This window comes from Macadamia integrifolia, chromosome 5 (genome assembly GCF_013358625.1).
Source record: "Macadamia integrifolia cultivar HAES 741 chromosome 5, SCU_Mint_v3, whole genome shotgun sequence".
In the NCBI taxonomy this organism is placed as follows: Eukaryota; Viridiplantae; Streptophyta; class Magnoliopsida; order Proteales; family Proteaceae; genus Macadamia; species Macadamia integrifolia.
The window spans coordinates 39082326-39107818 of NC_056561.1; the positions used below are offsets into that span (position 1 = coordinate 39082326).

Consider the following 25493-nt stretch of genomic DNA (forward strand, 5'->3'; position numbering starts at 1 on the left):
AAAAAAACAGAAACGTACGGTACGGGTTTTAAACAGATAAAAACGATGAACGGTACGGTCAAAAAAGGGGTAAAAAAAAATGGAACGGCAAACGGTACGAGTATTAAACGTGTAGTTTTCAAAAAAGCGAAACCAAAAAAACGGTAGTATACTCATGCAATTTGAGGGATTATTACCTGTATACATGCATCTAATATTCCAAAAGCTCAAGGAGTCCCAAGATAAAATAGCCCAATGGGCTACAAGAAAATGAGATGTTGCTAGCTTTAGCTTCTCCTTACTCATTGGGCTATAAGAAGATGAGATTTTTTTCCTTTAAATAGTATGGAAGTTAAAAACCAAAAACCAAGTACCATATTGTCTTCACTCTTCACTTTTACTAATAGGGTTTTAAAAAATAATAATAATAATAAATAAATAAATAATTAATTAATTTTTAATAAAATTCCTATTTTACCCTTTAAAAACGGATACGCGTTTAAAACGGCCGTTTAAAACGCGTTTAAAACGGATTCTTTTGCTGTTTCCGTTTTTTCCGTATTGTATAATAGCATACGGGAAAATGCGTTTTAAACGGCAAAAAAACACAAACGCGTTTAAAACGCGTTTTAACTAACAGTGGCCACAAAAGCTTATTTCTTGCTTTTCCAAGACACAAGATTTCCACTAACAAAAGTATAGTATCCTGTAGTTGACTTCCTATCAACAGGCGAACCAGCCCAATCAGCATCACAAAACCCTTCAATACGATTTTGTCCATGATCTGAGTACAACAGACCACGTCCTGGAGCTTTCTTAAGATACCTCAGAATATGAACAACGGCATCCCAATGTGAAGTTTGTGGAGACGAAAGAAACTAACTCACAACACTGACAAGGAAGGCAATGTCAGGCCGAGTCAGTCAAATAATTTAGTTTTTCCACCAATCTTCTGTATTTCTCAAGATCTTCTAACACATCACCTCCTTTAGGCATAAGTTTCATGTTTGGATCCATTGGAGTTTGAATGGGTTTGGTTCCTTACATACTTCATACTTGTCTCTAAAATATGTCCAAAACGTACTTTCTCTCAGACAGAGAAATTCCCTTCCTTGACTGAGCAACTTCAATTCTCAGGAAGTACTTTAACCGTCCTAGATCCTTAGTTTGAAAGTGTTGCTGCGAATGTGCTTTCAAACTTTGGATTCCTTCAACATTATCTCCGGTAATGACAATGTCATAAACATATGCAACTATAAATATCCTTCTTGCATCAGACTTGCGATAGAACACAGAATGATCACTGTCACACTTTGATAGTCCAAATGCATAAACCACATCAGGGAACCTACCAAACTATGCCCAAGGAGATTGTTTTAGCTCATATAAGGATTTCTTGAGCTTGCACACCTTTCCACACTCCCCCCTGAGCAACAAACCCCGGAGGTTGCTCCATATACACCTTATGCAAATCACCATGAAGAAAAGCATTATTCACATCAAGCTGAAATAATGGTCAATGAGATGAAGCCGCAGGAGAAATCAAAACACAAACAGAGGCCAGTTTGGTAACAGGGGAGAAGGTATCTAGATAATCAATGCCATAAATCTAGGCATACCCCTTTGCAACCAACCGAGCCTTCAAACGAGCAAGAGACCCATCATAGTTAACCTTAACCACATGAACCCAACGACAACCAATAGCCTTCTTGCCAAGTGCCAACGGTACAAGATCCCAAGTCTGGTTTTCTTCCAAGCCAAGCAATTCGTCTTTCATAGCTATTCTCCAACCAGGACTAAATAATGCCTCTACAAGATTCTTAGGAACAGGATGACAAGAAATAGTGGAAAGACAGGAATGGAAAATAGATGATAGGTCAGAATAAGACACAATGTCAGCAATAGGATGTTGGATACAGCTCTTAACACCCTTACGTTGTGCAATAAGAAGGTCTAAATCAGAAAGAGGAGTACCTGGAGTAGGATCTGTAGAAGTAGATGATAAGGTAGGTTCCGCAAGGAGAGGGGGTGCTGATGCTTCCCGAACACGACGAGTATAAACTTGTGGAGCAATGGTGGTGGTGGCAATTCTTCCTCTGTGGCAACTTGTTGATTAGAATGATGGATAACATAAGGTGGAAGATCATCATCCAACTTAGACAAAACAAATGACTCATTTGGGTAGGGTGTGGACTCAAAGGACACATCGGCAGTAACAAAGTATTTTTGAAGAACAAGGGAATAACACCGGTATCCCTTTTGGGTACGTGAGTAACCCAAAAAGAGAAACTTAATAGCACGAGGATCCAACTTTGATAAACTTAGATGATGATCACGAATAAAACATACAGATTTAAATACGTGAAGGGGAAGAACAAAAAGCGGATCATAAGGAAATAATAAAGAATGGGGAATACCACCACACAAAACAGAGGAAGGCATACGATTAATAAGATAACAGGCAGTGAGAACTGCAACAGCCCAAAAGTATTTGGCTACCTTCATTTTAAACATAAGTGACCGAGCAACCTCCATCAAATGACGATTCTTTCTTTCAGCCACTCCATTTTGTTGAGTGTCTGAACAAGAAGACTGGTGTATCATGCCACAACCAGCCATAAACTGAGAAAATGGACCAGAAAAATACTCTTTTGCATTATCACTTCGTAGAATTTTGATAGTCACATTAAATTGATTTTGAATTTCAGCAACAAATGCACAAAAGATAGCAAATAATTCAGAACGATTTTTCATTAAATAAATCCAGGTCATCCTGGAATAATTATCAACAAAGGTAACGAAATACTTAAAGCCTAACTTGGACGTTATAGGGCAAGGGCCCCATACATCCGAATGAATCAAAGCAAAAGAGGATGCAGACCGTTTATTGGCTCGAGGGGAATAACTAACACGATGTAGTTTTCCAAAATCCAAACTGACCTGATTCACATTCTAAACTAGAAAGAGAGTTAATACTGGGATTAGGTTTCTGTAAACTTTGTAAACACGGATGGCCCAACTGGCAGTGAACCTGATGAGGAGTTAGAGTACCCGAATAGGCTATGGAAGGTGAATTGTCTTAAAAGAGATACAGTCCCCCAACCCTACGACCTCTACCAAGCATCTTCTTCATCGTAAGATCCTGAAAAACACATGAGTCGGAGAAAAAGGTTATAGAACAATTGTAAGCTCGTGTAAACTTGCTTATAGACAGAAGGTTCAACTGTAATTGTGGCAAATAAAGAACAGATGATAACGATAAGGAGGAATTGAGACAAATAGTGCCAATACCATTGACCGTAGCAATTGAACCATTGGTCAATGTGACATTAGTAGAGGATTTTTTAAAAGAAGAAAATATACCTGAAATACCAGACATGTGATCCGATGCACTTGATTCAATTATCTAGGGGCAAGAAGAAGAGAGACATGAAATGGCATTACCTGTTTGAACAAGAGTAGCAGTGGAAGGCCGAGGTGCTTGAGTCTGAAACTGATTATAGCGTGCAAATACTTCATTGGTCATTTTGACCATCTTACCCTCAGATTGTCTAGGTTGAGAGGGTTCATCAATTGTAGTTGAATTAGCAAACTGCTTTTGAGGAGGTTTGCCATGAAGTTTCCAATAGAAGCGTTGGACGTGTCCTGGTTTACCGCAATGGTGGCATGTGCGTACTGCCCCTGAACTATCTGAGGAGTTCTCAGTAAATTGTCCGTTATTACCACCATTACCTGTACCACGTGAAGCTCCACGATTATTACTCTGTGCTGCAAGTGCGGAGTTTTCCACTAGAGTAGAATTATGAGAATTCTCTTGAGATACCCGTAGGACTCAGGAAAAGGTATCTGCAAGAGATGCCACCTTGTTACCTCCAAGAATCTGAGAACGAACAGAGTCATATTCTGTTCCAAGACCTCCCAAAAAGCCCATAACTACAAGTTGCTCCCTCTGGTTTTGTATCTTCTTCACATCACTACTAATAGGGAATAGAGAATTCAGTTCTTCATACATTCTCTTGAAATCAGCAAAGTACTGAGTTAGAGGCCGACCCTTCCTATCAGTACAATAAAATTCCTGAGATAGCTCATAGATGCGAGAGGTTGTTCTGTCCAGAAGACAGAATATTCAATTAGTCCCATAGCTCCTTCACAGTATCAATGTGCGTAACAACATCAACCATGGAGTTATCCATTGAGTTCAATAGCTGTCCTAAATACGTGCATCAACCGTATCCCATGTAGTGTCATTAGCAGGTTTCTCCTTTGTTAGGTGATCTTGTTGATCTCGACCAGTCAAAACAAGCTGCACAATTTTCTTCCACTATTGAAATTGGCAGCTTCTGCAAGCGTCTTTTCTATGATCTTATGTGATGATGAAGATATCACTTCAGTGACCACATTCTTTCCTTCCTTGTCAGCCATTAGTGCACAATAATGCACAAAACAATAAACCAGAAAATCGATCTAACCTCCTTGTTAGACCACACAATCGATTGATCTTATATATTTAACCAATCAAAATAAAATAGCAAACCAAACCTCCAGCTAAACTTCAATAAAATCAACAACCAAAAAAGTTTTGCGACTCCACCCATGGGGAATTACAACTAAAAATATTTAAGAAACAGATCCAGAAATAACCCCACACGGATGAAAGCAACCCACAGAGAAATAGTCCCAAAATTGTCACCCCAAAAAAAGACTAATAGGGATAAAATAACCCTGCAACTGGGGTTGGGAGAGAATACCTGCGGTTGGGTGTAAACTGCTCCAATGATGCTGAAATTTGTACTGGATGTTCTTGATATGATGATAAAGAAAACTTTAAAAGGAATTTGAAAACAGATATCACACCTGTAAGATATGGGAAAAACCAATTCTGGCAAGTAGCCAAAACCCTGAAAACACCAATCGATTTCTCCAAGAGTGTATAATCCAGTCTTCAAACCAGAAAACCCCAACCAGCGATCACTCCTAATAGTAATCTGAGCAGATTCTTCAAATCATATTCTTGATTTTAGTCAATCAATCCTCCATACACAAACCAGAAAAATAGGGGCTGAAAATCACCCCCTCCAAAAAATCGTGGGTTCTTTTAAGAAGAACTAGTAACAGCCACTAATGGGAGTCAACTGTTACTGGATTGTAGGCTGTTAAAAAAGGGGCTGTCTTAATTCTTTAGAGATTAGACCAAGCTCTGATACCATGTAAAATAAGAAAAAAAGAGAGGGAAGAAGAGAGAGAGAGAGAGAGAGAGACCCAATCATGTGATTTGGGTCAGCTCTCTTCTTCTCATTATATGGCAATACCTTCTTACAAATAAACTGTGAATAGGACTGGACAGCAGTCCTAGCAGGACTAGAAACATACAAACATAATATAAAACTAACTAGCTACCAATCTTAGTTGGACTTTAACTCTCCTAGTTTGACTAGGATTACTAACTTCTAGACTAACACCACTAACATCAGTCCTTGTTCTATTAGGACTTTCCTAATTGGTTTAAGAAACCAACAAGGGAGGAGGGATTAGTCTGCGCAACCCACAAGACTCCTCCTTCCTTCTCTCGATAATCTTCTAATAAGTTTGTCTTTGGTTTTAGTTTTATATCCAAGTAGTCTTATACCTCCGCAACGACTAAGGATCTTCTAGTCCTTGCTATATATATATATATATATATAGGGGAGTCTGTGCGCCGGGATGTGGCCACACCTGACTTGGATTTTACATCAAAGGTAGTGGAATAGGTCATCTACGGAGGTTGTGCTCCAACCTAATATGATAAATCATTGCACGAAATGAAAGCCCTACCCACCGCATCACAACAAGAGTTCCCTGCAAAGAACATTCCTCCCAATTCCACTCTCTATCAAAAGGCAGGATCCTTCTTCTACTGGTATTTTATTGATGTTGGTATAGTGGACAATAATTTGGTGATCGGTTCAAATTCTAGGATGATATCTACCATCTTTCTCATCCTTGGGTCTGAGTTTGCTCTTAATGGCTTGCACAATCTTCACTTCTTGGGCTTGCATGTTGTCCATACTGGTGATGGTCTCTTCTTCTCTCACTCCAAGTATGCTCGTGATATTTTGATTGGGCCTCTATGGCAGATTGTAAGCTTGTTGTTACACCTTTGCCACAGTAGTATCCTTGCATTTAGATGCTTCGGGTTTTTTGGTAGATGCAAATTATTATTGTAGTTGTTGCAATATAAAAAACTTGTAACCAAAACCAGAAACCAGAAAAGAGAAGAAGAAGAAAAGAAAGAGAGACCGAAAGCTGTCCAAAAACAGAGCAGGCTGCGATCAGTCCAGAATAGTCTGATCACAGGTCAATATAGTGTATATATATAGCATAAAACAAAAGTAGAAAGTACAAAAAAGCCCCTCACTAAGCCGTTACCCTAAAACACCTAAATATGGGTCTGATAGGAGCAAAAGGCCCCTATCGGGTCCTGGTTTAAATGCTAATCCCTTATTGGGATTAGCGCTAATTCTCAACACTCCCCCTCAAGCTGGAGCATACACATCACCCATGCTCAGCTTGGTACAACCATTGCAAAAAATGGGGGCAAACAAGGACTTAGTGAACATGTCAGCTAACTGATCCGATGAAGGAACAAAAGGAGTTTCAATCAGCCTCTTCAGAATAGCATCATGAACAAAATGGCAGTCCACTTCTTTGTGTTTGGTTGTCTCATGGAAGATCGGATTACTAGCAATATAAACCGTAGCTTGGTGTCATAATACATTTTCATTGGCTTGGTCATTGGAAACCCTAGCTCCAAAAGTAACGACCGCAACCACATCAACTCAGCAGTGGTATGAGCCATGGCTCTATACACAGCTTCTGCACTGGACCAGGCAATAGTAGTTTGCTTCTTGCTGCACCACGTAACAAGATTACCTCCAACAAAAGTGCAGTATCTAGTAGTAGATCTCCGATCACTAGCAGAGCCAGCCCAATTAGCATCAGAATACCCCACTAGGTCCATATGCCAATTAGGACAGTAAATCAACCTTTTCCCTGGGGCACCTTTAAGATAGCGAAGAACACGAACAACAGCATCCCAATGTGCTTTCTGAGGAGACTGCATGAATTGGCTAAGAACTCCAATGGCATAGGAAATATCAGGACGAGTCACAGTGAGGTAAATCAACTTGCCAATCAAGCTCCGATACTAATGCACGTCCTGGAGGGGTTCACCATCATCCACACCAAAATTTTGGTGAGGATCCATAGGAATATCAACAGGTCTGGATGCAAGCATCCCAGTATCAGATAGAAGATCCACCACATACTTCCTTTGAGATAGATTGATCCCTTTCTTGCAGCGGATTACCTCAATCCCAAGGAAATAATGAAGTTGACCTAGATCCTTTGTCTGAAAATGGTGCTAGAGATGATCTTTAACTTTAGAAATTCAACATATTCGACTAATACAACCAGCTTATCACCTCTGCGACGAACAAACACAGAATGATCAGAATAACGCTAAGAAAAATCACAAGTAACTATGGTAGTACTAAACTTGTCAAACCATGCTCGAGGAGATTGTTTCAGCCCATATTTGTGTAAGCGACACACAAGAGTTGTACTCCCCCTGAGCAACATACCCTGGAGGTTGCTCCATATACACCTCTTCCTGCAAATCACCATACAAGAAGGCATTCTTGATGTCCAATTGAAATAAGGGCCAATCAAAGTTGACAGCAAGAGAAATAAGAAGATGGACATAATTCAGTCTAGCAACCGAGAAGGTCTCAAAATAATTAACACCATAAGTCTGAGTATACCCTTTAGCAACCAGACGGGCCTTCAACCGCTCAATAGAGCCATTAGAATGATACTTAATAGTGTACACCCAGTGACACTTCACCAGATCCTTACCAGGAGGTAAATCTAGCAGACTCCAGGTACCACGACTCAAAAGAGCATCTATTTCTACATCCATGGCAGCCTTCCATCCAGGGATACGGAGGGCCTCAGTATGGGTACGGGGAATAGGGTTAGTGGAAAGGGATAGGGTAAGACCTTGGATAGGAGATGGAAGATGAGATAAAGACAAATTTATCAATAAGATACACAACCATAGATTTGTGAGTTCAAGAACGAGTACCTTTCCTGTGTGCAATTGGTAAGTCATCAGACGGAGGAGGAAGAGGAGCTTCACCTGAGGAAGCCGACAGTGGAAGGAGTGAAGCATCTGGAATAATTACCTCGCCACTTGGCTGGCCAATCTTCTTCCTGCACTGATAAACCTGTAAAGGAGGGGAGTCACTAGCACCAGGAGCATCAGGGAAGGGTATAAGGGAGGGTATGGGTGGAGGAGATGGAGAAGACCACTCTACACTGACGAGGGCACTGGAGGAGGGTAGAATGAAGTACCTTCAAAGGAGGTCACATCGGCACTGACAAAGTTCCTGTGTGTAGTAGGGTCATAACACTTATACCCTTTCTGAGTACGAGAATAGCCCCAAAAAAAATACATTTAGTAGACCTAGGGGACAACTTATCAACTTGCATGTGCAAATTATGAACAAAGCACACACACCCAAAAACCCGAGGAACAGGAAAACTCGGTAAATTAGGGAACATAACAGAGAAGGGAGATTTGTCGAACAAAACAGAAGATGGCATGCGGTTAATCAAATGACATGCAGTTAAGACACCATCACACAAAAAATGCTTGAGAACATGCATATGGAGCATCATGGCTCGGGCAACCTCCAAGAGGTGCCGATTTTTGCACTCAGCTACTACATTTTGCTGTGGAGCATAAGCACAAATAGTTTGGTGGATCATCCCATGAGTATCACAAAAATCAAAAATATCAGTTTGAGCATATTTTAAAGCATTATCAGAATGAAAGATTTTAATAGGAATGCCAAATTGAGTCTTTATTTCATTATGGAATTTTTTGAATACATGTAAAAATTCAGACCTGTCCTTTAACATGTAAAGCCATGTAAGGCGGGAATGTTCATCTATAAATGTCACACAATACCGAAACCTAAATCTATTACTGACTCGGCAAGGCCGCCATACATCAGAGTGGACTAAAGAAAATAAAGACAGACTATGAGACACAGAGGGAGATAGGAAAGACACACGGTGATGTTTTCCCAACTCACAAGCCTCACACTCTAACGTAGAAGCACCTGAATCAATGATCCAGGGTAGATGTAGTAAGAAGGGTTGAGGTACCTATGTGGGCTAGGGTAGCAGCGGATGTAGATGCACCATTGGATGTATTAGAGGATACCTCAAGAGTGTGCAAGCGCCGGAGCAACTGATTGATGTCATCGCGCAGACTAGTAGAGGAATCTTCTGAAGGTGTAGGCTTAGTAGCAACCGGAGACACTGTGTTAGTGCCATCATCCGACACTGCATGATTGGCCAACTGGGTTGCCATTCTGGCTTGCCATGCTTTGCCCAACAAGTCTTAACTGTATGATTAGGCTTCCCACAGTATGTGCACTGTCGAGCAGCACGATCAGATGTTTATCCAGTAGAACCCCTACCAGTAGAGCCACGTCCTCCCCCACGACCACGACCACGACCATGGCCACGATTAGCAACAAAAGCAGAGTTGTCTTTGGAAGACTGATCAGGCTTGGTGGAGGAGGTGATATGTTGCAACTGAGAATAGGCATCATTCAAAGTAGAAACCGTGTCACCCGCAAGTAAGTGACCATTCACAGCCTTCAGATCATTATTTAGACAAGCCAAGAACTTGGAGACAAAAAATTCATTACGTTGAGCCTTCAGCTTGTCAATATCAGTGGTCAAGGGTTGGAAAACATTGAGTTCTTCCACCATTCCCCTGAATGTACTGTAATACTCTGAAAGAGATTTGTCAGACTGGTGAAACTGAAACTTCTCATAAATATCATAAATTCTTGTCATGTTATTTTCCTGAGAGTAGGTTTCTCGCAAATATACTCCCTTTGCAATAGAATGGAACATGACATCGGCAGCTACATCAGGTTCCATATTGTTCCATAACCAGATTAAAATAAGAGCATTCTCCTTCAGCCAGTTATCATAACCAGTGTCAGAAGATAAAGGTGGATCAGAAGTGGTATACTTGAGTTTTCCCTTGGCCATCAGATACACTTTTACTAATTGAGCCCACAGAAGGTAGACGGAGGTAATTTGGACATTAATGTTGTCCGAGGTAGAAGAGGCAGTAGTAGGGGTGGTAGTAGTAGGAGTAGTCATGTCTTTGGTCTCAACTATGAAGATCAATCAATAATCACCCACAAATCAGATCTGAAAAACCAGCAGTAGCAAGCAATCGGACTCCACAAACACCAAAAAAAATTGATCCGATAGGGGCAGCAGTTAGGGTCGAACAAGCCTTGATAGAAGACCAACCAAATCTGCTCGAGAAGGTAGTAGTATAGGAAGATAAAACAGCGGACGGCAGCACTTCAATATCAACGGTTACTCAGTCCATAAATAGGGGCAGCAGCAATAAATACTGCAGAAACAGGGGCAGCGGCCATAAAAACAGGGAGGGAGACGTCTCGACCTCAACCAATACACATACTAAGCAAGTAATAATAAAAAAGAGACCTAGTGTTTCCTATGTCATGATAACTAGGTCAACCAGGTAATAGATGCAGCAAGGAGGTGGCTGCACACCAGAAAAACAATACCGCTAGGTCGAAATCAGCAGCAATGATCTGTACTTAGCCAATCGATGTGATTTAAACCTGCTCTGATACCATGTTGCAATATAAAAAACTTGTAACCAAATCCAGAAACCAGAAAAGAGAAGATGAAGAGAAGAGAAGAAGAAGAAGAAAAGAAAGAGAGACCGAAAGCTGTCCAGAAACAGAGCAGCCTGCAATCAGTCCAGAATAGTCTGATCGCAGGTCAATATAGTGTATATATATAGCATAAAACAAAAGTAGAAAGTACAGAAAAGCCCCTCACAAAGCCGCAACCCTAAAACACCCAGATATGGGTCTGATAGGACCAAAAGGCCCCTATCGGGTCCTGGTTTTAACGCTAATCCCTTAGCACTAATTCTCAACAGTAGTATTGTGGGAGCCTTACAATATTTAACTGAGTCGCGCGACTTATCCTTTGGTGTAAACTTTGTTTGCCAGTTTATGCATGAACCTCATTTATCTCATCTACGTGTAGTCAAACACATTACGTGTTATGTTGAAGGAACAGTTTATTTTGGTCTTTGAATTTTGGCGCAAAGTACCTTAATTCATATGGTTTTAATGGTGCAGATTGGGCCAGGTGTTCTGATACTTGGCGCTCTGCTTATGGTTATTGTCTATTTCTTGGATCTAATCTCATTTCATGCAGCACTAAGAAACAACCCACTGTCGCCCATTCTAGTTATGGCAGATGAATACCGTTCCTTGGCCATCAGTACTGCTGAATTAACTTGGATTACTTACTTACTTTGGGACTTAGTTGTGCCTCTTCCTCATGCTTCGAGTCTATTTTGTGATAATTTCAGTGCACTTTTATTTACTACTAAAATCCTGTTTTTTATCCTTGAACTAAGCATGTTGAACTTGATTACCATTTTGTTCGTGAATCGTGAGAAGGTGGCTGTTGGCTCTCTTATTACTCAATTCGTTCCTGCTCTGTTGAAGCTTGCTGATATTTTTACCAGATCTCTTGCTCATTCTTCAATTCTATTTCTCCGATTCAAGCTTGGTGTTCATGATCATTCCCACCTTCTCTAGTAGGGGAGTGATTAGGATAAAGTTTCTACTCCTCACATAAGACAAATGGATGTAGGAAATCAAGCAGATATTCAGGCCTTATTTGTTTTTGTATTTAAGATACCAGAATCCTCCTTTTATGTTCGAAGTTATAAATTGAATTCCCTTTATGTATCACAGCTTAACTAATTGTACTCTTTCTAAAAAAAAAAAAAACAAAAAACAAAACGTGTATGCAGTGCACAAGGCTCCCGCTACTGCGGGGTCTGTAAATTAAATTACCGGAGCCTTAGCCACTCACTTTGTTTTGAACGGCTAGGCATTTTGATCCATAAAACTTCATACCATAGGGTTCTTTGGACCTTATTTTTTTTCAATTATAACTGTTTAAAAACAATATGCATGTTATGTGTTCACATTCATGATTTTCCCGCAAGTAACAGTTCTTCTTTATACTTTCAGCTAAATCTAGGTATTTACATGGAAGATAACAATGTGGAACTCTCAGTTTTGGTAGACCGATCTGTGGGAGGATCTAGCACAGTGGATGGACAAATAGAGCTGATGCTCCATAGGTTAGTTTTTCTCTTTCAGGCTTCAATTTTTTTATGAATTATCAATCATTATATATATTTTTTCAAATGCTTGAAATGCAGGATAATTAGCCTATACATACACCGTACTTGTCAGGGTCTCTAACCTTGTTTCCCTCATATTCTGTAGGAGGTTGCTCCATGACGATCATAGAGGAGTAGGAGAGGTACTGAATGAAACGGTCTGTCTCCATAATGAATGCACAGGACTAACGGTGAGCATATCCTGACCGACTCTTATTCCACATTTCCTCTCATTAGCTCAAATGACTTCTAGCAAAATACTTTACAATTGTATGTATACACACACTACTATAATTTTCCCAAAAGACTAACAACTCACAGCCTTTTCCCCTTTGAGAAGAAAAAATAATAACTAAAAACTTCCTACACATAAAGCGAAATAAAGAAAGAACTTCCCCCATGTAAGACATTGTGTAGAATGGACTCTACAGATGATTAACCTCCTCCCAGCAGGTGCTGGCCCTGCAACTGCTTTAAAAGAAAGAAAAAAGGGAAAGTGAGGAAGAAAGGGGGTCCATCTCCTCGAATCCAGTTTAGAGATTTAGTGGGCCATCTATTTTTTTAATTAAAGTATTGTTCATTACACTTAACTTAGAATGCTGCACGCTTTTTTATTTGGTCGATCATTTTGTTGATGTTTCTCTTTAATACCAACTTATGATTCTAAGAGCCTCAAAATTATTGTTCTTTCTGTCTTGTTGCTTTTTCGTGGTTGTGTCCTGTTTTGGCTGCCTGGTTAGGCATCATCTCAGCTCTTCCCTTTGCTTCATTGTAGGACTTATCCTCCCCTTTCAATAAATTTTAACTTATCAAAACCAAGGGGGGGGGGGGGTTTGTGGAGATGGTTGAGTTTGTTTATTTTCTTGGATAAAATGATTTGTAAACCTCTAAACTCCTAAAGTTCATTTATTTTCATCTAGTGGCTTGGCAATGTTCACCTTTGCACATATAAATTGCTGCAATTGTTATTCACATCTTATTTGTATTCCCTTGTTGTATATTTATCAAATAATTCTCATCTCCACATTGTAGTCAATTTCATAGTGGTTTATCAACCATTCTTTTTACTTCATCAACCGATTCTTGCTTTCCAATCTTTGCCTTCTCACTCCGATTTTCTCTCATTTGCTTCTGGCTTTCTGTTTCCTTGGTTCCCCCTGCCTCCTGCGCAAACTTGGTTCCTTGTTTATACTCTAGTAACCTCCCACGCCCCTCAACCAAAAAAAAAACCGCAAAAATGGGCAGGGGAGTTGAAAACACTGAACTAGGGCATCAACCGCCATTCTCTCTGATATTTTTCCTACTGGGGGTCCTTTTTTTTCAAACTGAATTCCAGTGGAAGTTACTATCACCTTACCAGATGCTATAATGAGTACCTTAACTGACCCAGTGGAAGTTACTGTTTACCTTTTTTTTTTTATGGCATCTTGGTATTCACCAATTGTTAGTTTAAATATTTTCTACAGATCAAAGGGAAATTTTATCTCAGAATTGACCCCATAGGAGAAGGTGCCAAGTGGCGCCGCAAAGTTGGTCAAGAGATATACTCCCCATTTCTCCTTGCCTTTGCAGAACAGGTAAGAGGAAGACCTTGAAGCTCTACCATTTATAATATATTGGGTTTGTAACAATAAAGTGCTTTTCCTGCAGGATGGAGATAACTGGACAAGTTCTCATATACCAACTTTTTCCGGCATGGATCCTTCATACAGTTTACCTGATAATGTTGCAATGATTACACTACAGGTATGTGAGGTTGTCCTCATCTTGGAAGAGGGGTGGGGGGGAGGTTTGGAATTTTTTGTTATATGCCCTTTTCTTTGGAATAAATAAGAGGTTGAAATGGTTTATAAAAAATAGAGATTGAAATGAATGGAAGTTGTACCTCGAGAAACTTGGACACCCATATAAGCTACAGTTAAACGGGAACATATTTGCTCTCCATAGCAAACAAAAGCAACACTGCATGAAGCTGTTCTGAAGTGCTTCGCAGTCCTTTTCTCTCTTTTATCTCCAGTCCTTTTCTCTCTTTTATCTCCCCTTTTTTGGTTTCTTTGTTATGTTAAAATTTTCTCTTGACCTATATTATGCAGGAGCTTGACAATGGAAAAGTTCTCCTTCGGTTGGCACACCTATACGAGGTCCTAATATCTCTTTACCAGCTTTTAAAAACTGTAATATAGTCTTTTATTCAGTGCATCATTTGATATATGATTTCAGAACCATTCATTTTATACCCCATATCACAGTGGGTATGGTACTTGGGAACCGACATACTGGACAAAGACCTAAAAAATGTTGTGGATGTTCAAAAAATTGGAGATAGGATTCTTTCTATTAAATTGGTGCTAGACGATGAAGTTATAGCTAGCGCTTACACGCCCCAAGTTGGACTAGATGAGAGTCTTAAAGCACAATTTTGGGAACACATGGAGGACTTGATGCAAGGTTCTGGTTGGGGAGAGGAAGTTATTATTGGCGGGGACCTAAATGGACATGTGGGAAAGGATCGTAGAGGCTATAAAGAGGTGCATGGAGGATATGGAATAGGAGAGAGAAATGCTGAGGGAACCTCAGTGTTAGATTTTGCGATGGCATATGACTGTTGCATTGCAAATACTTTCTTTGAAAAAAGAGGAGCATTTAGTTACTTACAAAAGTGGACAACATGCAAGACAAATTGATTTCTTTCTGACCAAAAGACTTGACAAACTGATATGTAAAGATTGTTACGTTATCCTTGGAGAGAGCTTAACGAATCAACATCGATTGGTGGTTTTGGATATGAATATTAGTATGAGGAAACACAAGGAAGGCAAGACAGACCTTTCCTAAGATCAAATGGGGAAGTCTGCGAGGAGCTTCTTTAATATCCTTCATTGACAAAGTTGTTGGACAGGGCAAATGGAATTGTGAAGGGGATACTAATGAGATATGGAATGAGATGACGACTTGAATTATGAAGGTGGCCAAGGAGGTTTTAGGGATATCAAAAAGGACAATGAGGTCCAGGCCACCATTGAGACTAAGAAAGATTGTTTTAAAGCATGGCAAAGGACTAACAAGGCAGATGATAGAGTAAGATATCACACAGCCAGAAACAAGACTCGGAAGATTGTGGGGATTGCAAGGGCAAAGAAATATGAGGATCTTTATAAAAATCTTAATACTAAGGAAGGGAAGAAAGAGATATATAAGATAGAGAAGATAAGAGAAAGGATGAGCAGGGATCTGGACCATGCCAAATGCATTAAAAATAAGGATGGTGGAGTACTTGTACGGAATGAAGACATTATAAAGATATGGGGTTTGTTATTATTTTTACAACCTACTTAATGGAGATACCTTGACTAATAGGATGGACCCCGAAGTGGACGAGATTAGACATCATATCAACACATCCCAGGCACAACTAATGCAGGTTAGCAATATTGGGGTTCAAGAGGCCCTACATGGAGTGTCTTGGCTAACTAAGTTATTCAACAAGATTTTGAGTACAAAGACAATGCCGTATGATTGGAGGAGAAGCATTGTAGTATCGATCTACAAGAACGAAGGGGATATCTAGAATTGCAATAACTATAGAGGCATAAAACTAATGAGTCATACTATGAAGCTATGGGAAAAGGTTATTGAAGCCCATCTAAGAGAGGAAATTAAGGTAATGGAGAATTAATTCGGCTTTATGCCAAGAAGATCCACGACTGAAGCTATTTACCTCATTTGGAGGCTTATGGAAGTATTTAGAATCCACAAAAAGGACCTCCATATGGTCTTTCTTTACCTAGAGAAAGCCTATGACAGAGTACCGAGAAAGCTCATTTGGCATGTCCTAGAGAAGAGAGAAGGGGTGTGAATAACTATGTGGATATTACTAAAAACAAGTATTGGGGAGTGGTGACGAGTGTCAAAATGACAAAGGGACAAAGTAATGAATTCCCAATTTCGGTTGGGTTACACCAAGGATCAGCCCTTAATCCCTATTTGTTTGCACTCAATATAGACGATCTAACTAGGCACACATCCAAGACTCAGTCCCATGGTGATGTAGGGGGGTTCCTAGATGACTAGGTCTCCTACAAGATTAACTAACTAGGTAGGTTAACTCAAGGGGCTTAGGTAAATAAGACCAAAGAATCTCAGCAAACACGATTAAGCATGCAAGATAAAGCGAGACTAATAAACAAAGTAGCCAAAAGCAATATTAATCTAGACAGAAAAATACATAAATTCTTACTCAAGTTTCAAGTGGGGACATGGGGAAGGGAACAAACGACATATGAATATTAGGTTCAGCACAAATCCATCCAGACACCCTACTTAGATATGCAACAATCGATAAAATAGGCATAAACAAAGGGCAAAGGCAGACTTCAACGTTAATGGGTTGCAATATATATAATAGGGATTAAGGGAGGTGGGGAGGATTTAGTTTAGTACTTTACCATACTGCTATTCAGATCTGAGGAGAGAAGAAGAAATCCAGGTTCTCCAAAATAAAGAGGTTGTAGTCCACTTTTTGTTGAAGAAGATACACCCAGCCAATTGTAGAGAGAGTAGCAGCAGTGATGTAAAGGCAGCAGTGTGCAGCGGCAGCAGTATTGTAACGGCAGTAGTACGTAGCAGCAGCAGTGAGGTAGAGGCAGCAGTTGCAGCAGAGCAGTTTTGTACCGGCAGAATTATGTTGCAGCAGCAGTGGGGTAAGGCAGCAGGTGCAGCAGTAATAACGCAGCAGCAGGTGCAACAGTAATAACGCAGCAACAGGTGCAGCAGTATAAAGCAGCAGCAGCAGGTGCAGCAGTATAACGCAGTAGCAGAAATAAAAAAAACAATAAGACTGAAAAGAAAGAGAGGGAGGCGAGACAAGAAGATTGAGAGAAGAGAGAGCCGAGAGAGTAAGGGAAGAAAGAGGCGAGAGAGAAGGGGAGAAAAGTCGAGATTGAGAGAGAGAGAGAACCGTGAGAGGGGTGGGGGTTTGCTCTTGGCTTTCTTTTCAATTAACATTCATTGAAAATAAACAATGGCCAATGGCCTTACACTTAAAGAGAATAAACTTCCAAAAATAAAAAGATACTTAGAAACTCAATTGCATGAAATAAAAACTACCTAATAGATCAATATAAAGAAATCCTAGTTTCCTAATTGTGTAAGACAATCAAATATCACTAGATTTAAAGCAAAGTACTAGAATCACATAAGATTTGGTGGGGTCCACAAAATCTTCTAAGATCTAAAAATCTGGATCGATCTTGGGACCCACAAGATCTTCTAAAATCTTCTAAGATCTTCTAAAATCTGAATCGAGCTTGGGGCCCACAAGATCTTTTTTCTATTCTTCCAGCCACAAAGATGGCTGCTTCTTCTTCTTCTTGCGCCTATACACTTTGATGTCCCCATCACATGGTGTATGCTATTCGTTGATGATATTGTTCTGATAGATGAAATAGTGGAAGGGGTTAATACTAAACTGGAGCTATGGAGATCATGTTTAAAATCAAGAGGCTGTATGGTAAGTAGAATGAAGATAGAATATATGATGTACCCCTTCAGCCAAACTAGTGGAGAGGATGGAGTGGTGAAACTTGGAGATCAAGAACTACCTCATAGTGACTGTTTTAAATACCTAAGATCCATTATTAGCTAAGTGGTGGTGATATGGGAGAAGATGTTGCCCACATAATTAAAGTGGGATGGATGAGATGGAGAGGTACATCGGGAGTGTTATGTGACAAACACATGCCTATTAAACTCAAGGGAAAATTTTATCGGACAGTTATATGACCAGGTATGACCTATGGAGCAGAGTGTTGGGCAGTTAAGAAGAGTAATTTAAAGAACGTGAGTGTAGCGGAGATAAGAATGCTGATGATGCTATGCACAAAGAGATAGAGTAAGGAATGATCACATTAGAAGCGATGCGGGAGTCGCCCCTATCCAAGACAAGCTCCGTGAGAACCGGTTGAGGTGGTATGATTATGTCCAACAGAGACCTATGGATGCCTCAGTGAGGAAAAGTGACCAGATTCAATTGGATAGGCCAGAAGAGATAGGGGAAGGCCCAAAATGACTATTGATGAAGTGGTAAGAGAAGATATGTATATGGTAGGGTAAGATTGTAGTATGACCATAGATAGGGTTTTGTGGAGGATAAGGAGCCGAGTTGCCGACCCCTTGTAGGGGATGTTCCGGTGATACTTTGACTTCTACGTTCACCTATTTTGTACCTCATCTCACATTACTTATGTTGTCTCTCTATAATCCTATTCCTATTTTGGATCCTTGTTGCCAACCCCCATTAAGTTGGGATAAGGTTATGATTGTTGTTGTATCATAATCTTGGCAAACATGGGTTCTCAGTGTGGTAGTGTTACGTGACATTATTATTATTTTGGGTAGTTATAGTAAATGGGTATAAGAAGTTGTAATTGAGTGGGATTAATGAAAGTCGTGGGAAGTTGTAGGAGTGTGGATTGCTAACTGTTGTACTGTCTATTTATTTACCAAGAGATAATGAAAGAGGTACGATTGAATCCCTAAATTGTCTCTAAGACAGAGGTAGACTTCCTTATCAAAGTCGGACGCCATTGGCTTCATCTGTAAGGCCAAACTCCTACCTTTTTCCTATTTTTTATTTTCTCTTCCTATTTTCTCTCATCTCCCTATTTGTGCACGTAACAGGTAGGGACCCACATCCATATAATTGGTCAAATTTCATCTCGCCATTAGTAAAGTGTCTTAAAATTGAGTTCAAAGTGAAAAAAAAAAAACCTACAGAAATGCTAGATTTTGTTGTGGTAAAGTGATAATCTTGTAACTATGGAACTTTAAATTCGCTTTTCAATCTCTTTGCATGCTTGTTTTGGGCTAAAACTTGACTTGTGCAGTGTTTTTTCTCACGTGGACCCATTTGTGCCCTTCAATCCTGCCAGGCTGCCACATGGCAAGGAAACATGACCTTGTCATGCGAGCATATCACAAAGCCTTTTGACACTAAGATTAATCCTTAGATATATCGGTTGGAAATCTGACAAGAAAATCACTTTTCAGTACTTTCACATCCTTCTCCCTAGCTGAAATTACCTTCTTTCAGCATTTTCTTGCCATTTTGTGCTTGCAGTGCCAATAATTTTGATTTCTGCTGGTTCTCTGATTTTGATTCAGTCTGATTATAGGTTCTCTCCCCCATCATTTTTAATTATATTGGTTGTCATCGGAGGGGTCTTTGATCATTTTTGTAAATATTTCTTGAATGCAAAACCTTCTAAATCTCTGTTCTGTTGGGTATTTTTATGTTTCCTCCAAGGTTGGAGAGGACAAGGACCTTTCAGTAAAGACAAGCGTGGAGCTGAAAAAGTTGTTCCCAAATAAGGAGGTAAATGTATTAAGTTCTGGGCAGTAGATTGGTCCCCTTCGTCAATGACCTTTTTTAGCTAATACTTATTATGATTTTGCCTTTTGTTCCCTTCAGATCAGCAGAGTAACAGAGATGAGTTTATCCGCTAATCAAGAAAGAGCTGAGATGGAGAAGAAAAGACTACGTTGGAAAACGGAAGCTCCAAAGGAAGAAACGAAGGTAGTGAGAGGGGGACCTGTTGATCCTGTGAAGTTGATAGTAGAGCTGGGTCCCATGGAAATCCGGACCTTCATTATCAGTTTCGACTACATATTATTTGCTCACATGGTTGATCCATAAAAGGTAACTGAAACCAGATAGTCTACAGTTTGTTCTTAAGCTACTGTTAAATTTCCTGTATGAAGGAGCCTCTTCAGAGCTGCTGAAGCTATTTGCCCTTTTACTCCAAATAAACCGACTGAATTGCTTTTCTTTGTGGAGGTGGTTAGGTGTGGGGAGTGTGGAGGTGGAGGGGTGATAAAGAGAGAATTATGGTTCCCTAAACTCTAAACCCAACACCCATGTAGGAGGCATCTAATTCAGGTTTAGGAGGGTTAATTTGCTTTTCTGTATAGTCTAATATAACACTCCTCCCCCCCCCCCCCTCTTCCCCCACCACCAAAAGACAACTTATGCTTGTAAGTTCTACATATTCAATGGATGGAAAAAGCTCTCTCCTCTCACCTCTCTCCCCTCCCTCTCATATCGATATTGTCAGCCACTGATCCCAATAACATGCCAACCTCGTTTTGGTGGAACGGCACAGATCAGTGGTAAAACAGTTAAAAAAACTCAGTTTCTTAGGAAAACCTTACACCACAAACCAGGGAAAAAAAAAACAGTTTCTTAGGAAAACCAGGGGCAAACCTGTTTAATTCATATCGGTTTTAAGGTGACCGATAATCTTTAGAATGTAAACTTTCTTCCTTTACAGGCTTTTCTTTTGGGTTTTGTGAGTATCAGAGTGATTTGTATCTCATGGATTTGGGTAAAGCAGGTTATGTCCCTTTTTTGTTTCTCTCTTATTTAATAAAATTTTAGAGGTTTCCTTGGATCCTAAATAATAATAAAAAAGAAGACTCATGCCCAATCGGAGAAAGTGCACCAAAACCATGAATATTCCCTCAAACAAAATGGAAAGAAGCATAAACAGTCGAACAGATGGGGCAAAAGGAAATTATATTTCTCAAATAAAAGAAGCAATTTCATTTGGATTTCTGAGACAGAGTCTATAAGTCGATATCTCGGCATTACTTTAAACAAATCTTATCCAGCTGAGATGATCTGGAGGCCGCCTGGCAACTAAATACCATGTCTCAGAGGGTTGGTTCAGGGACACGTTGCTGATGAGTTTGAGCCAGCCCACCGGCTGTTAATACTAAAATGTATCCATTGATGAAAATTCATGCCTATCTGATTCGTCTGATCGAGCAGTTCAATCCATGCTGGATTTCTAGGGCTCAAGCTGATTGTGACCAATTCCCATCTGGGTATATAACTGATTCAAATTCCTTGACCGATTCAGGTTTAATATGTTGATTCCGCTTTCTTGGACCTTATGTGGAATGAACACGGTTTAAAAATTGAGAATCTGATCAATGAATCGGCTGATTCGGATCAGGATTGGATGACTTAGATCGGTATTACCCGACTGATCTCAATTTCGCTCGATCAAACAGTGAGGAACCCTAGAATTGGGTAATTTTCAAATTTGATTCCAATGTTTAAAAGAATTAAGCTAATGCCTATCTTCAAAAACACAATTTTTTGGTAAAGAAAACCACTATCCTTTTTACATATCACAAGGGGACTTTTTTCTATTTAAGAGAAAAAAAAAAAGGACAACGGCACCTTTACACTTACATAAGAAAAAAAAATAAAAAAAAATAACACAAAAGTGACTATTTAACTGCCCGAGTGTGTAGAGCCTGCACCCAGACTCGGGATAGGTCAGATCCCTCCCCGTCTCCCTATTGATGCTTCTGTGCGCGCTTCATCGGCCCTGTGCTGGCGAGCGCCGTTCCTGGACATAAAACTCTCCCACGCTAAGCTAGACAGAGATAAGGGGGAGAATGAGCAGAGGCCCACTAATCTGTTTCATGGTCTGGGACGGGTGAATACCAAGCAGGGAACCTCCCCTTGGTTCTTAGAAGTCTGGTGTACAACGAATCCGGCATTTTAGCTCTCTCTTCTTCTTCCAGCTCTTCCTTTGATTTAGGCAATCCGTCGGGCACCGGACAAGAAGTCTCCTTCTGTTTCGTCAGATTTGATTGTCTTCGCGATTCCATGTCTTCGTTTATTTCCTTCTTCTTCCGAATTGCCGAAACCCCGTGCATGCAGTCGATCAGAGACTTTACGCCCTCCGACTGAAGAACAATCTTCTCTACTTCTTCTTTTGGGTATTCCGTCTGAAAGTTCCATCAAATCGCAAACGTTTAAGAAATAATCCTATATTGGATCGAATCGAAGATTCAAGCAATTGGTACAGGTGAATCTGTGAACTTACTTCCAGTTTTTTAAGTTCAAAGTACGCCCTCCAACAGCTATAAGATGCGTCTCCCTCTAGCGTCGAACAATAATCTGAACAGGTAGGGGAAAAAAGTGCAAAAGAATTAAGTAACCATAGAAAATCCATGTCGCACTCGAATTCCAAAATTAAGAACTCCCCCTAGTGTTCTAGCTCACGACAAATATTATATATATATATATATATATATATAGAGAGAGAGAGAGAGAGAGAGAGAGAGATGAAACAGGGCAAGTACACAGGCTATGAAATCACAAGTCATAACTGATATTAGATCTGAAAACTGGACACGGTTCACGTACCTGCAAGCTCATTCTCACACTTTTGCAAGAAGGAGGGCTCTTTAAGACCTCGATCGATCTTGCTTCTGCTGAAAGGCTCGAGCTTTGGGGTGTCAGAATTGCTCCTCGAAGAAGAGGAAGAGCAGACCGTGGTAGCCACTCTCGGACACGATACCGAGGAACGATTAAGATCGCTAGCTACGAAGAACGCCGTTGCAGAAGAAGAATGATGATGTAGAAGCGTTGATCTAATCATCTTCTTTCTTTCTTGGTTTGTTGAATCCTTCTGTGCAGAACGCAGAGACTAGAGAGTCAGATTACGATTTACAGGGGTTCTTTGTTTTCGAGGAGAGAATCAGATCTCAGAGCTTAGAGGATATCTATTACAGACTTATAATGGTATCATGAACGGATAAGGATCTGACAAAAAAGGTAAATTATTTTTCTTTTATCGCTTTGTAGCCTTTAGTATAATACTAATTGTTTACCTGCGGCGCAGCCGTTTAGGGCTGGGCTCTAACGTACGCTGGTGAAGGGAGGGTTAAAGTTGAGAGGCGACTCGAAAGTAGCGATAAGGATAGAGAGAGCGTATACGTGGGGCACAACCGCACAAATATCCGGGCTATGGATCCCGAGATATTTTGATGTGGCTAATGAACTTTTCTGTCTGTGGCGAAAGGGTCTTCTGGATGACAAGTCAGAGTTAGTATCTTTATTCTTATTGGATGCCTCGTTGATTCTATCTTGTTTGGCCACGTTGAAGTTGACTCGGCAATCCCAACTTCCAATCTGATTACCTAAAATCTGAAATCGATTTGAATTTTGATTTTCCTCCGTGTCCAATCCAAGGTGTCAATTGGTTCGGTTTCAGTTATTCAGTTCGGTTTTGGTTCGATTCCAAATGATGATATGGTAGACCATAATCGAACCAAGAATCAATTCGATTCAGTATTTAAATATTCAAATCGATTCAATTTGGTTTGGTTTGATTTCGATTCTAATTTGGTTTTGATATTCAATTTTAATTCGATTATGAAAACGGTTCAACTTTTGGATTATGACTGTGATGGACCAAAAGTCACAATGGGTTCAAGTTATTTTCCAATTTTTGTTTTACACATTACATCGATTATAAAGTCTTTTCAGATAATCATTCAAAATCATTTCTTAAAGATAATAAAACCCACATAATAAACTATTAATATTAATAACATTAAAAGAAAAATCATAAGTTTTCAATAGGGAACCATCGACCCAAATCACACTTTATTTTTCAATAACTAAAAGGGAAAGAACAATTACCTTGGGGCTTGGGTGGGTGTTCGCCGCAAGAGGTAAAGCTAAGAACTATCTAATATTAAGAACATTAGAAAAATTAGAAAAAAGCTTTCATAAGGAAACAACTGGATGACATAACATATTTTTTTTTAATAAAAAAGTAAAAAGAAGAATTACCTTGGACGGATCATGGATTCAAGCCGCAAGCTATTCTCTAACAAACCTAATGTCTAGAAAAGAAGAAGAAGATGAGAGGGAAGAAGGTGGACTAAAGAAGAAGAAGCTCAGAGTCGTGCCCAGCCTCCTCTAAGAGTCAAAAACTCAAAAGGGAATATGGAAAATCTCTCATAAGTTTTAGCGATAAGGGATTCAACTTTTAAGAGTAATTCGATTCGGTTTCAGTTCCAAACTGACGGTTTTAACATCTAAAACCGAAATCAAATTGAATCGAATAACAATACTCACATACCCAGATAGAATATGAACCAAATTTATTCGGTTCGGTTCTATTTGGTTAATTGGGCTCGGTTTCGATTTCGGTTTAAAATTGACACCCTTAGTCCAATCCCTATTGATGGTCTGAATGGATTCCTCTCTCACCATGGGTGGAGGGAAGGTCCAAATTGGTATTCTCTGGTCTAAATTGGTATTCCCTAATAGGCAGCCTAGCTCTTAGACCAATGGGAGAGTCAATGAAAGCATTTGCCGCAGCATCAACATAGGTTGGATTTTTACCTTTCGTGAGGGGTGGGATGGTCATTTTGCATTAGGTGAAAAAAAACTTAATTTTTTTAATATTTAAATATTTACGTATTTTTATATTCATTTTGATACTATTTTTAATTTAAAGCTCTACTACACAATCCGTCAAGCCAAACTTTGTTTCTTAAAAGACTACACAATATGATATGGTGAAAAAGATCAATTTAGATTAGGATTTGGATAATTATGGATATGGTTAGGCTGATGGTGCTATAGCACGAGCTAAATATTGGAGAAAGGAAAATAGATGGAATAGTGAAGGTAATTAGTGTTTTAAAGCTTCTATGTGTATTCGTGTTCTGAGAGTAAACACCTTTTCTCTAATTGTAAGCAATTTTAGTAGATTTTAGAGCTTTATATTTACTACTTGACTAATTTTATTTTGACGAAACTTGATATGTGAGAAGAGGGACATTCGGATTTAACTTATCTATCAAAGGAATGCTATTTTTAGTACCCTTCATCTCCCTCTCACCAATTTTCATCTTTCCAATGACACTTAGAATCCATTCTCTCTCTCTCTCTCTCTCTCTTTGGTGAGAAATCCATTCCTTATTGAGCGTAACAAAGTTGAGACATCTTCAATGCACTAGTGCATCCCTACCATTATATATGCATGCTTAAATTACTATTTGTTAATATTTTTTCTCTTTGCTAATAGCCTAATACCTTTGCAGCCCTGAGTAACGTCCTTTACCACCTACAACCCGTAATAAGGGTTTGCAGTTGAAGCCTTGCCCAAACAACTTCATTAGTCAATGGGAGCAAAATTAAACCTTAACAAGGGTTTTCTTACCTTTTGTCCTCTTAGTATTGTTTCACGCAGTGGAAGGGATGGGCTTAAGCTCTCTCGCATTTGATATCACTTTACACAAATTAATAATTTGTGAACAAAATACCTTAGAAAGCGCAGTTGGAGGAATAACACTTCTTGTCTAAATTAAAATAATGTCA

The 25493-nt window shown here is 39.6% G+C and overlaps 2 protein-coding genes across 4 annotated transcripts in view; one reads left to right on the forward strand and one right to left on the reverse strand.

The window, feature by feature from the left end:
- Positions 1-20122, forward strand: part of LOC122078380 (alpha-mannosidase At3g26720-like) — a 36495-nt gene extending 16373 nt beyond the window's left edge. For all 3 annotated transcript variants that reach the window (XM_042644346.1, XM_042644347.1, XM_042644348.1), the window contains 7 exons: positions 12144-12256; positions 12405-12489; positions 13765-13875; positions 13949-14044; positions 14392-14439; positions 19602-19670; positions 19767-20122. In XM_042644346.1, coding sequence (XP_042500280.1) covers positions 12144-12256; positions 12405-12489; positions 13765-13875; positions 13949-14044; positions 14392-14439; positions 19602-19670; positions 19767-19991 — 747 coding nt within the window. In that variant the 3' untranslated portion in view covers positions 19992-20122. The remainder of the gene's footprint in view (positions 1-12143; positions 12257-12404; positions 12490-13764; positions 13876-13948; positions 14045-14391; positions 14440-19601; positions 19671-19766) is intronic.
- A 1263-nt stretch (positions 20123-21385) lies between these two features.
- LOC122078382 (CCG-binding protein 1) lies at positions 21386-22913 on the reverse strand. The gene is made up of 3 exons (XM_042644351.1): positions 22521-22913; positions 22198-22271; positions 21386-22099 (listed from the first exon to the last, which is right to left on the reverse strand). The coding sequence occupies exons 1-3, from the start codon at positions 22753-22755 to the stop codon at positions 21779-21781; spliced, it is 630 nt and encodes a 209-aa protein (XP_042500285.1). The 5' UTR covers positions 22756-22913; the 3' UTR covers positions 21386-21778.
- Positions 22914-25493: the final 2580 nt, after the last annotated feature.

Bases quoted from the DNA above. Each gene is read 5' to 3' on its own strand.
- LOC122078382 (XM_042644351.1), bottom strand. From the start codon at position 22,755: ATGATTAGATCAACGCTTCTACATCATCATTCTTCTTCTGCAACGGCG. The intron at 22,272-22,520 runs GTACGTGAACCG...CTACCTGTTCAG, and splicing joins GTGTGAGAATGAGCTTGCAG to ATTATTGTTCGACGCTAGAG. The intron at 22,100-22,197 runs GTAAGTTCACAG...TGGAACTTTCAG, and splicing joins TTGAACTTAAAAAACTGGAA to ACGGAATACCCAAAAGAAGA.